This window comes from Macaca fascicularis, chromosome 1 (genome assembly GCF_037993035.2).
Source record: "Macaca fascicularis isolate 582-1 chromosome 1, T2T-MFA8v1.1".
NCBI lineage: Eukaryota > Metazoa > Chordata > Mammalia > Primates > Cercopithecidae > Macaca > Macaca fascicularis.
Window position 1 is genome coordinate 28,338,474 of NC_088375.1, and position 13,353 is coordinate 28,351,826.

At 36.6% G+C, this 13,353-nt stretch overlaps 1 protein-coding gene and 1 long non-coding RNA gene across 4 annotated transcripts in view; one reads left to right on the top strand and one right to left on the bottom strand.

Moving 5' to 3' along the window:
* LOC123573595 (uncharacterized) overlaps positions 1-3,441 on the bottom strand; it is a 35,283-nt gene extending 31,842 nt beyond the window's left edge. The window contains exon 1 of the long non-coding RNA XR_006698238.2: positions 3,305-3,441. This is a non-coding gene — a long non-coding RNA (uncharacterized lncRNA). The remainder of the gene's footprint in view (positions 1-3,304) is intronic.
* PRRX1 (paired related homeobox 1) overlaps positions 1-12,664 on the top strand; it is a 75,356-nt gene extending 62,692 nt beyond the window's left edge. Inside the window, exons 4-5 of one of the 3 annotated variants that reach the window (XM_065524126.2) lie at positions 3,652-3,723; positions 9,278-12,664. In XM_065524126.2, coding sequence (XP_065380198.1) covers positions 3,652-3,706 — 55 coding nt within the window. In that variant the 3' untranslated portion in view covers positions 3,707-3,723; positions 9,278-12,664. Of the gene's footprint in view, positions 1-1,493; positions 2,392-3,651; positions 3,724-9,277 lie in introns of those variants that run through there. The other 2 variants (XM_005539963.5, XM_065524161.2) reach the window with 2 other exon arrangements.
* Positions 12,665-13,353: the final 689 nt, after the last annotated feature.

Genomic DNA, 13,353 nt, shown 5'->3' on the forward strand with positions numbered 1-13,353 from the left:
CCTCTTGGACTCAGGAACTCTTGCAAAGGTTTCAAAGATGAGGAAGAATTTAAAAGAAAAGATCATTAAGCTGTGCCCAGTGTCCCTCTTGCAACAATTCTGCAACAACACTTTACCCTGTTTCCAAATTTAAGATAAATTCGTTGTATTATGCAAATGTAGGGACTTAACTTATAAAGCTCCAAGTATAGGGCCAAAGGCAAACTTTGCAGTAAAACTGACTTTGAATTTAAAAAAAGAAGAAGGAAGGAAGAAAGAAAGGAAAGAAGGAAGGAAGGAGAGAGACAGAGAGGGACTATGACAGAGAGAGAAGGAAGGAAAACCCAAGTTCATTCTCATCACTTTCATGGCCAAGGTTCTTTGTTAGTAGGTGTGAATTTCTTATAATGCCAAATGCCTTCCTAGTCTATTGCTAATTCTTGTCTACTTGTCTGAAGGTTTCTCTGGGGATCAGTTTGTGTGTATTTGTGTGTGTGTGTGTCTGTGTGTGTCTGCATGTGTTTGTGTGTGTGTTTCTTTTAAATAAAAAAGGAATGTATAATTTACACTAAACTTTTATATTAAAAAGTTGAACATTTTTAAAGAAACAAATAACAGAGTACTATTTCAATCTCATAAAGAGGTTTTTAACCTCCAATTATTATGCTGTTCAGAAAATACAGGCTGCCAGAAGGGAAGCTGAGACACAAGTGCCTAACCCATTGGATTAGTCTAGAGTGCCTTTCTTTGAAAGTAGACCTGAGTACTCTGAGAAACCAGGCCAAGCCTACGTGTTCTCCCTGGCTGATTTCAGTGGAGGCAGAACTATTCACAAATTCATTTATTATGCTTTTGTTTACCTTTTTATTGTCAAGGTTAACTATTGGTTTAAGGAGAGGTTTTAAATGAAATATAGGAGATTATGTCTCAGATGAAGTTGAATTCCTGACATGAAATGCTACATTTTTGAAATGCAAGTGTTTTTCAAAGGTTCATAGCTTTAATCAAAGCAAAAAGCCTCATCTAAAAGTTTCTTTCTGTTCCAAATCAGTTCCTTTAGAGAAACACGGTAAATGCATTTGGAAATTTCTTTTAATCCCCTGTTATAAAATTAGCCTGAATTCTTTTGGTCTTAGCACATAGAGACCCTCCGTCTAGGAAAGTCTTATTCTGGGCCCTGTTGCACTCAGATGTGGTGTGCCTTGCTGATCTTGAAACATTAGTTATATCTGTGTGCCCTATTTTAAATTTAAACTCTTCTCCTATAAGATTTACTAAAAATACAGTTTTTGAAGACCATTGTAAAATCACATATTCTCTAATATTTTAAATAAATGAAAGTCTGCTTTATTTCTCTTATAAATATTGGTATAAGAGAAATTTAGTGTGTTCATGAACATGCTAAATGACTTGGAAAATGGGTGTGGTCCAAAGCCTGATGCTTCAAGATCTCTGGTTTGAATATGGTCACAACCAGGAAGTATTGTTCCTTTTTCTGTCTGGGTCCTCCATAGGAATTTTTCACACCAGCAATAAACAATCCAGATGGCTGCCACATGGTCCTTACCAGTGAGAGGCTTCACACAGCACACTGCATGAATGGGGATGAAATCCTTCCTGAATTAATATAGGGTTATATTACTTGGACCTCAGCCCTTTGAGCCTCAGCGTCTGCATCATACGTGTTTAGTATATGGACATCTAACTGAAATTATTAACATGGCAATTTATGCGTGCCTGTTTTGGAAATACTCTATTTTAATGGAAAGAATTATGTAGAAATACTGGATACATTTTTAAAAACATCCATAATTCACCATCTTGACATAACTAGTATGTTCATTTTTGTGATTAGAGTTCAATATTTTATATAGGTGTAGCCTTAGTGTATATATTATTTTGTATTCTTCTCTTTTCACTTAAAATCATATAACCTAGTACGTTTTACTCATTTCATGGTATGCTTTTATATCATTTCTCTCTTAGAAATTGAATTTGTAAAAATTAATTAAAAAATCATAAAATGTTCATATTCTGTATGAAGAATAAATTATTCTTCAGATATAAGTAGAAAAGTGATGTTAAAACAGTAATCTAATCAATAATAATGTTTTTGATCCAATGTTGACTGAAGTGTTTATATTTTGGTTAATTTCTAAAAGTAGCAAAAAGCTATTCTGTTATTTGGAGAAGTTTCTGCTATGTTTAGAACCAAACTATGTTATGATTTCACACTTTGAAGCTTGATAGGAAATATTGTTAAGGAAATAAAAAAGAAAAACAAGTGATCCAAAGCAAAGGAAATGATAGACCTTTTGTGTTATGAAAAATTAACTCACTGTTCTTGTTGATACTATTATGTCAAGTTAGTTATCTCACATGTGACACTCATTAAAAGGCATTTCTCTTGGTTAATTCTTGGAACACTCCTGTGTGATAGCTCTGTCTTGCTCTGCTTCCAAAGAAGAGACTAAACACTTGCCCAAATTTAAGTCTTCAGCAAGCAGAACTAGAACTAATGCTTGTGATCCCTGTTTTTATCCAACATGTTAAGCCACATGACTGTACTCTCATTCAAATTAAACCTTGCATTGTATCGAAAGTAGTAAAAAAGTATAAGATTGGAAAACTATCTAAAATCCCCTTTTTATTCAAGAGCTATCTCAGATCAGTGAGGCATGCCTGCGGCTGAGGTCCACATTCCGTGGGGTGTGGGCATCCCAATGGACTGATAGATGTGGCTTGGTCATACAAGCCAGAGACAGTGAGCAGACAGTTTTACCAGAAAGGATAGTTTGTTGACTTCCACAGTTATCCCCTGAAAAAAGAAAGGAGAAAACCAAGGCATAAAAGCAGTTATTTGCATATGGTCAGAATTTTGGGTTGGAAAATAGCCAACATATTTTTTTTCTGGGTGTCTTTTACATCCAGAGTGATAGAAGTGTAATTTATTGTTCAAACTGGGGCATTTTTTAGAGTGAAAGGGGAACGCTATTAATAATTATACTAGGACAACAGGTATAAGCCAGGATTGTCCCTAGGACATATAGTTTGCTCTAATTATAGCACGTCATGACCTCACTCATTCCCTTGATTGAGCATGTTAGAGGTGATGACATTAGGCAGGCAACTGAGTCACCAGAGGGACAAAGCATTCCCTAACACGGACACTGTTGTCCTGGCAGGTGTCTTCTTTATCCATCCGTGGCCAGTTAAAGGAAGCTTGTTTTTGGCACACACACCCATTGCTTAACTCAGAGCTATTTTTCTTAGGCAACTTATAAGAATGAAAGCACACACAAGCACCAAAATTATTCAGACTCACTAATCTTGCAGTGCTTTGCTTCTTGGGTAGCAGTGACCAACCAAGTCCTGAACTTTTGACTGTTATTTGAAATGAAGTAGCCAAGAAACATTTCCCAGAGACATCCTTTCCTAGGTGAAGTGGGTAGTGAATGGCCTGGTTCTGCATTATTGACCTGAAGTGCTGTTTCCAGAGGGAAGCCTGGGCTTAAAAGAAAGCTAGTGATCAGTGAAAGAGAGGCCAGCTATCCTCGTCCACAGCTTCCCTCCCCATCCTTCTCCTCCCCTCATTTGATCATGGTCATGGTGCTGCCTGACATCTGCTGAACGCATTTGGCTTATTTCTCCCTTTCACACTTTCAAAAATAGATCCTCGTCCCTCCCAAGATGTTGTTTACACGAGGGGCTTCATAACGGATTCTAACGGAAGACACTGAAAAGGTAACTTGTCAGAGGGGGAAGAGGGCGGCTGCTTGGGGTAGGGTTTAAGTGGGAATTCAGAGTGTTTAAGAAAGTGGGGGTTGCAGTTCTAGAAATTTCAGCAGTGAAGTCCTCAAGTGAGGAATACTATTGGGAACCAGAGCTGCAAGAAAGCATGTCCACGAAATGAATGGTAGGGTGATACTAGTCTAGAGCAGGGCTCTTCAGAGATTGCTGTGCGCGGGAAACATCTGGGATCACGTGACTGTGCAAACTCTGATTCACGAAGTCCAGGGTGGAGCTTGGATTCTGTATCTCTAACTTGCTTCTAGGTGATGCTGATGCTGCTGACACTTGGTGCACACTTTGAACAGTGAGACTTTGTAGGTTACCGGACAGGGTTCGGAAGAATTATTTTCTTGTCCTGGCTTCTGCTGCTCCTCAGGCCAGTCAGATCATTGCTCTCTTATATAGCTTTGTATCTAACATGAAGCTAGCAATAGTTTCCTTATTGCTTATTTCACAGGGGTGTCTGGAACCTACTGATAAGCAATGTGCACGTCAAAAAAAGTCTTGCAACAATAGAAAGATATAAGAGGCTTTATATATAAAAGCATTTCTAAAATGAAAAGTTAAAAATAGCAGAAAGATCACTGAATATATAGTACAAACTGAAAGCTTACCAATGAAATGTGCAAGTGTGTTCACTTTAAGAGATAAATATACATCTTAGAAAATCAACTTCTGAATTTCAAAACATAAGTTAGAAACAGAAGTTAGTTATTTAAATCACAAAAGATCCCTTTCCAAAGAATGTACCAGATCTCTTTTTAAAAGTAAATTTCCCTAGGAAAACTGGTATTACATTTTATCAGGTGAGGCAAGTATGCCTCTGTTGTACTTGCACTGACAAAAGAACAAACCAGAGACTTTCTGCAACTTCTATGCATCACAATCTTGAACACCATAACCCCTACAGTCTTTGAAAAAATCCTGAGCTGGTGAAACCCAAGATTTCAGGAAAACTCATAGACTTCTTGGCTGACAGATTTGTCTTTAGGGTGAAATTGTAAACGTCATCATTTGTTCAAAGGGCCACATAGAAAACAAAGAGTTGAAAACAGAGTCAGGTATTATTTTTTTCCCAAGCTAGCAATTGTTTTGTGATTTGTGGGACTCAACACTATAGGTTTTTAGAAAGCAGAGGGGCAGTTGTCCGTAAGTATCCTGGCTTTAAAATCGTACTATGAATAGTATTTTCTGGCAGTCATTTTAACATTTTTCTTTTTTCCTCACAACTTTCAGGGTAGGTTGAAGTGATAAAAAATGATTTGTCCCCAGTGAAAACAGTCCTCCAACCCTGCTAGTGATTAGCATTCTGCTATCTATGGCTGTGCTGCATCTGTTAGGAATCTCCAAATAAGGAAATGCAAACATTTGAAGCTGATTTAAATGTGTCAACTTCGTGTAAGTCTCAGTGCAGACTTGCTAAATCAACAGATGTGGTGCAAGCATTTATTATTAATCTCTAATTCCTCAGTGCACTTTATTCAGTAGTGTGGTTTCTTGGTCACTGACACAAAGAACTTAACTATAACTAACTAAAAATGGGGCTTTAGCCAAAACCTAAAAACTCAGTCCCAGAACTTATGTCTGTACCCTGCTTCCAAGAATAAATGGATTTTGCTTAGAAGGCAAGACCAACAGGCAGGATCTCTGGTTGTTGTTAAGCAGGCTTTTGGTTGTTGTCATGTGCTTAATCTGTACAAATCACTTAGTTTCAATCTCACCATTTGATCCGAGCAAGCTTAATCCTGTATAGGAAGGACTGGTCATTTTACATGCTCTGAATGGCTCTATAAATTGGTTGAAAACAGTTAATTACCCTCATTGGACTTTTAAGAAAACACTTTAGGGTTCTCTTTCTTTTCCTAAAGCAGAACTTCAGAAGTTTCCATGACATGGAAAGCAGATGGTCACAAACAATTTCATATTGGCAGCCACTCAAGACTGTCTTGCATCTGTTGACACTTTAGGAGGCAGGTCCTCTCCATCTTACTTCTAATGCCATTTTTGAAGAATGACTAAGCTACTCTCAGAGGACTCACTCACTAATTCTGTCTTTTCTGACTTGTAATAAGTTTTGCTTTTCACGGGTAAATCCAAGGACTGCTCACTGCTTGCTATATTGCACCCTTAGCTTAAATTGAGAAGCTAGATCCACGTCAAATTACTGGAAAACAGACTTGCAATTATTTAGTATGTTTACAAAATATTATTGGAATCCATATTTGTAGGATTACATATTCTAAAAATTTTTAAGAGGCTGTGAATTAAGATGGCTTTGGTTCTTTTATTCTACTTCTTATGGCTATGGAATGCTTGAACAAGTTAAATCAATTTTGAAAGTTTATACATTTCCTATGCATTTATCAAGTGAAAATGTTATCACCTATCAAGCTCCTAGGGAGCTGCAAAATTCATTCATTAAAAACAACTGCTTTTTAATCCTCATGCTCCACTAATTTGAGGGATACCTATAAGACATTGTCACAGACTTGCCTCTGCTGGTGTTCTTATACAACGTCACTGTATAATCAGACAAGGGCACTGTTCTTTACTGTGGAAAAGCAGGCTGCAATTTATGTGAGAAATGTCCCAGTAAATACCCAATCTCCTGTGCAATAGATGATCTGAATCCCATTAATTTGTTTTTGAGATAGAAAGTGCATTAACATTCATCTCATTTGGGATATCACTGTCTTGCTTACATTTGAGAGAGAAACTCAATATTTCCAAGTAATGTGTGACCCTACTAAGTCCTCAGACTAGAATATCAGGTGGTAAAGCTAGTTGACTATGAAATCACTACAATAAAAATGGTTATGCAATAGACAACTCGTAATCATTATTATAGGAGACATTTCTGGGAAATAGCAATAGTATCTTCAGTAAACTAAAATAATCTCCCCAAGGTTCTAATCTCCCTTTTTGGCTAAAGAGATGGAACACAACTTTGATATCTAAGAAAGGGCAAATTTCTGTTAAATAGGACTTTGCTTGTTCAGAATCTCAAAAAACACATCTCTCAGAAAATTAGACCAAGTACTTAAAGCACAATATTCTATGACAATCTACAATTTAGCATCAGAAAATTTTTCTTTATCCTCTCTCGTGAAGTTTTAGCTTTCTGTTTTCAGAAGCCATCAAAATTTCTTCTCAATACTTAGCAAATAATACAGGCAACTCCTAATTCCAGGTTCTCTTCTATGTGTTTAAAATTATACTAACTGTGCATCATCTTTAGGGCTTAATTCTGTCACAGAAACCTGATTATGAAAGGTTGACTTGGTTGATTTTATAATAATCTATGACTTAGGTACATTTCCCAAATTCAATAGTCTTTTTTTTTTTTTCTCAGATACTTAGATCTTTGGATTCTTGGCATATCCTAGAAATTTTTTGAATATAGGTTTTGTGGGTTTACATACATTTATGGTAAGGTCTTGAGTGGAACCGTGAACTAAATGATAATACGTATATGAGTTTTGAAAATAAGTGACATTTCTTGGTATATTCTTAAAAAAACTTGTCCCACTTTAGTGTATTGTTCCAGTCATTTATCTCACTTCTAATTTAAACCTACCTTAACTGGGAACTCTTCTGCTTCTATCCCTTGATAGGTAGTGGTAGAAGTGATAGTCTAACTATACTAATAACTTGTTCAGTTTTTATTGTGAAAGATATTTTTTGATGGGTCCAAGTATACACAGCCATCAGCTTCTACTTTTGTCATTACCTACTGACTTTGCTCTTTCTATTAAGATAGTAAAATTGGCAGTAAGGACCAGTTCCTGTGAATAAAAGCATATTGGTAAGATATATTTTGTTTTTAGAAATCATTGCTCACAGCAGAATGACAGAAACCAATGACATCGAGCAGGAATCAATTTAATTATACTATATCTAGATATTTCTTAGTTATCTGTTTATTCATTGAACACATAGTACTAGATATGGTGTCATTTCTACCTGAGGAAACAGTGTGAACAAGGCAGATGTGATGTCTAATCTGTGGAGCTTATAGTTGAAACAGTGATAGATACTAAACAAATTATTAACTAAACTTGAATCGAGTGCTAAAAGCAAAAGTTTAGTGTGCTATAATAGAACATAGCTTTGTCTAGCTGTGTGCACACACACACACACAGAGTCACCCATACATTTAACCAGGGCTATAAAGATTTTAAATTAAAGATGTATATTTCTGGAAATACCTAGTGATCTGGGACTCATTATATTTCTTAATTTTTTTGAGTTAATTATTAGTAACTGAGCTGAAATAGGTTATTATGAGTTTTGACTCTGTGTGTCCCAAATAAGAATCAATGACTTGCGTTCTATTTGTGGAGTAGCTTTACTTTTCTCTCTTTCTGATCTTGTCACTTGATCCCCAGAACCACAAACTTTTATGTGGCTGACAAAATTCCATTGGAATGTAGGCAACAGAAGAGCACATGTCATTCCATTTATAAGTCTATCTCATTCCAGCCCTGAGTTGAAAGATTTTACTAATCTTAGAAGCAACTAAAAACATTTCTATTTAATTAAAATGCATATCCTTTTAACTATTTAGTAGAAAGAGTAATTTACTATTAAGTCTATGAAACCATTTCTTTTTCCTTTAATAGAGATTCATGGATGCAATGAACAGAAACCCACCAACGACAAATTTCTGCTTACCAGTGTTCTTAGGTCCTCATTGTAATCTCTGACAATGAAAAACAACTTCAGATTTTTCTCAGCAATAAAGACAGTGAGAAACAGTTACCTCTGAAGTCAAGAATGCTGAAAATGGAGACTTTGATAGTTTATCTAGTAGATTTAAACATTTTCAAAATAACTGACCCAAAAGGCAGTGTGTGCTATTCAAGTTCTTTTGAGGAGTTTTTAAAATCAAGGCCAGTGGGTTAGTAAACTCTTGATTCAGCAATGCTTGGTACTATCAACCAGTAAATTAAGAATGGCAGAGAACTTATGTCGGGATGTTTAACTGGTTCTCCAGGCACATTATTTATTATGGTATTTATTATCTAAAATGTGTTGGAATTAAGGTCAGTTATCTAGAGTGAAGGAGCAAAATTCCCTTTAGTTTATTTTCAAAAGCTTGTTTCTATTCCTCACTGCTCCCACAGGCTGGGGAGGTAGGCAGGACGAGAGATTAAATACTGTTCTAATTAGTCAGCTGATGAAACACCTGCTATTCAACTTGAGCAACTTTCTTCTCCTACCCCAGAAATAAATCATTACTCACTGTATCCACCACAACAAATACCTCTCCCTCCCTTTCCTCACTCTACACCACTCTCTCCTGCTCTTCAAAACATGACCACTCTTCTCTAAGTACCTTAGACGGATGGAAAGCTGGGGCTGTAAGGGACCCTAGAGGTCATCTAGTCCAAGCCATTGCCCCTGCCTGCCCCCATGCTGAGAGTACCTCCATCTGGGGCACGGACTTGCAGCTTTGTGAAACTAACGCCTGTTATTCTCCCTGCTCTCTCCTTTGTCCCTACAGCGCCATGGCTACTTATTCTGCCACATGTGCCAACAATAGCCCTGCACAGGGCATCAACATGGCCAACAGCATTGCCAACCTGAGACTGAAGGCCAAGGAATATAGTTTACAGAGGAACCAGGTGCCAACAGTCAACTGAGGAAAAAAATTATTAAACAGGCCTAAGAAGAAATCAAAAACCATAAGACACCTATCCCGCTCTGTTATTTCTTCATCTGCTGGGGGAGAAAAGTAAATTACAAACAAACAAACAAACAAACAAACAAAAAACAGAACTAAAATATTGGGACCATGGCAGAGAAAAGCAGGAGAGGAGCAAAATGAAAATTAGTTAACAAATGTTCCTCCTCCCTCTGGGATACCACCACCACTTGTTTCTGTGTGTGTTTATTTTGTTTTTCTTTCTATTCATGCTTTGCTTAATATACTCCAAGCTTCTTCAGCTAGGTTCAGCCCACCCAACCCCATGATTGTATGAAGTTTTTTAAAAAACTACAGCAGCCAAAGAAACCATATATACATCCAGAATGATTGCCTCTACTCTCCTCATTGACTTGTTTGAACCTCAGTGCCTTACCCTGTCCTCTTCCCAGTTCTCTTGATAGAAGCTCTAGGAGCTTTTGAAAAGCCAAAGTCTTTCTGAAGAATCTGTGCCAGACAGACATAATTCCCTTTCTCATTGTCTCCATCTTTGTTGGTCATGGTAAGGTTTTTCCATCAGCCTCTGAAAAAACAGTTGTGCACATCTGGTCACTGGACTGTCAGATCCAATGTAATTGGCTGTGTCTGGCTAATTCTAAGCACTAAGGTGTACATCTAAGCTATAGATTTAAGCTTGAAGCTATAGATTATATCACTATCACCACCACCCCTCACCATATGCAATCAATCAATCAATCAATCAATCATCTTAAAGATATTTGTTGTCTTTGAATGATTTGCTGTCACAGACTATTTGGTAGAAGAAATATTTTTCACCTGAGAGAGGAAGAGAAATTTCTCTAGTAACACTAAGAGTGAGTCGTAAAAGGCATGCCCACATCTCTTTCGTGCCTTAAGGATAGTGAGATGCACAGTTATATATATACTGTATATATTTATATATTTATATATATATTTCATATATATATATATATAATATTGCAAGCTTCAGTTTGCAATTTCCCAAACAGTACAAAAAGCAAATTATACACCATCACCACTGTTCTTATCTCTATAGTGATGAGACATTAATTAGGGATCTTGCTGCTTTTCTTTTTCTACACAAAATTTTCATTAAAGCCACAGAATAATTGATAGAGCAGCTGTTTTAGAACAGGTCTCATTTTCACATTAGGCCTTTAAATGGATTAGAAACTATTTGAGGCTATAAAAAATGTCCTTGAGTTTGGAGCCTGAGCTCTGGTGAAATGCTGATACATCTGATCTATCATGGGAATTGCAGTTAGAGAGAGGAGGGAAAACCATTTAGTCATCTACCCTTTCTTCACTCAGCAGGAATATGAAAGACACATGTTTAAGAGGAATACCTAAAGGTTTTTCTAAATTCCAACATTTAAAAGGCAATTGTGGGCTATTTTTATTTTTTAATATTTTGAAATAAAGTTTAGTGTCTAGGGCTGGGAGCCAGGACTGATCTTTCATTTCTTTTTCTTTGTTCCCAGCCATGCTTTTGTAACTTGCCAGGTGGACTTGATCAACTACATTACCATGCTGTGCCTCAGTTTACCCATTTGTAAAATGGGATTAACAATACTTACCTACCTCACAGGGGTGTTGTGAGGCTCTATTCATTTGCTCCTTTATTCTTTCCTGTATTCTCTGTATGTCCAGCACTTTGTAGCCATGGGAGGAAAGGGACTATAAAAGTGTACAGTGTTAATGGAATGATACGGTACCTGAAAGCCTTGTTTTCTAGTAAGAAAATGCTACCTTGCTGTACATACTTATAACCTTGTATTTGGAAATGAGAAATAGGTTTATATTTTCAGATCTCTCAAAAATCACATCATTTGACCAAAGAATAATTTAAGACACATAGAACAGAATTTTTTTTTAATTTATATTTTCATCCTGACCAGCTTAGTTCTAATAATTTCTAGTTGTGAGTGATTAAAAAACTTTGGATCAATTTTGGTCAAATATGGCAACTTTGTAGTCTGAGTGACAGGCAAGGATTTTTGGGTTTAAGATGCACTTTTAGCACACATTTGTATTTCCCTTGGCATATCAGATTGAGCTAATGGTGATGTTATTTCAGTCTAACAGCCACCAATCTGAAATTGTATTTCAAATGTTGATTCTGTAGTTCTTTAAATAATAATGAAGCTCATCTTATACATTTTGCTTTCACCAATTGATTCCTTCTTCTTTTAACCCACTATTAAAGTATTTCTTACTGAATGGTTCGTGTAGGCTTGCTGAACAGCATGCATTACTTGCTTCCTGAAGAGCTCCTCCATTCATCCTTTTGTCCCACTAGTTGCTGTGGATTTTCAAGTTTTGAAGGAACAGTACATCCCAACAGACTGACACATTCTAAGTGAAATGAGTATAATCCAAGAAATTGATGAACTTTGGAGGTTTGGAGTTTGGAGAGAATGGCTAAGAAGATTTGAATTATAGGGAGGGAACAGAAATCATACATGAAAAGGTTTTATTGAGAAGGGAAAAACCTTAGATAGAGGGACATGTGAAACAAAATCATTTGAAATTTTGATTCAGACATCCATTTCCAGTGGCAAACAGCAAAGCCGGAACCCACAAACCCAAATGATCGGTGAAATTGGGTGGTTTTATCCAATGTCTCAGGCAAGCAATGTCTGGGAATATCTTAGAGTAACTGGTGCTGCTCAGCCAAAGAAACATTCACTGCCAGTGAACCAACACCATAAGCATGTATTATCTAAGCACTTGATCAAGAAGTACACATGTTGTACAAGCTCTCAATTTTGTTCATTTACTATCAATTTTTTAAAATACAAGTTTGGTATGTGATTTGGAAAAGAAACCTTCTGGATCTTAAGCCAGTTGTCAGTTGAGGGCCTCAGGGCCACAAACGTCAAGACACATCTCTGTTCTTCACCATCGTGATACTCCAGATACCAGATACAGGTGAATACATAGGAACTATCTGCCTGTGTCCTCAATCTCCCTCCAAACAAGATGCTGATTTGTAGGGTACTTGGCAGGTTAAATTAAACCAGAAGAGGTGACTTAATAAAAAAGGGAATGACATTTAGGGTATAAAGATCTCATAAGAAATGTAATATGTAAATTATATCTTGCTTTATGTTGTAAAATATACATTGTTTGCGCTAGAATAGAAATGATTTCTTTTCAATAAAAAGAAAGGACACTACCATGTCTTTTGCTATATACACTTGAGCCTGCTGATTCTCTTCTCTTTGAACTTCGAAAACACAGATCTGCTAGAATCTGAGATTACATGCAGAAGAGTGAAGGTAAGAAGGGCTCATAGACAAGAGAACTATATCCGAGTGTGATATTATTTTCTATAAAACAGGAAAATAATCTATTTTTCCTCAGAAACAAAGACAACAGTAGGAAGAAGAGGGGACACAACTATTATAATAGATGAGAATAGAGTGGAACTTTTATGAGAGTTTAGCATTATTAAAATCAGTACCTTTAACATTCACAATACCGTCCAGTAAGGATCTGTACAGGTGAGAAACAGGTGATGGCTTTTCAAATGAGGGTGTGGAGAAGTAGGAGTGAAGGCAGGGATATAGGAATGAGGAATTTGTGTTCAAAGATATATGGCAAGATGGGCCTGAATGAGATGGAGAGTTAATTTTAAAGTTGAATGGAAGATACTAGAGATGCAAGTTGAGGCTTAATCTTGCAGGGTACTACACGTCAAATATGTTTGGACATTTCCTCAGGCCACAGAGATCCACTGAAGGCTTTTCAGCATTAAAAAAAGCCATGTGAAAAAATGCTACTTTAGCAGGATCAAAAGAATGAAGGTAAACTAGAACAGAACAGGAACTGGAAGCAGATCAGATAGAAGTTGCTGTGAGAGGAACAAAAAAGAAAGGACGATTAGAAAA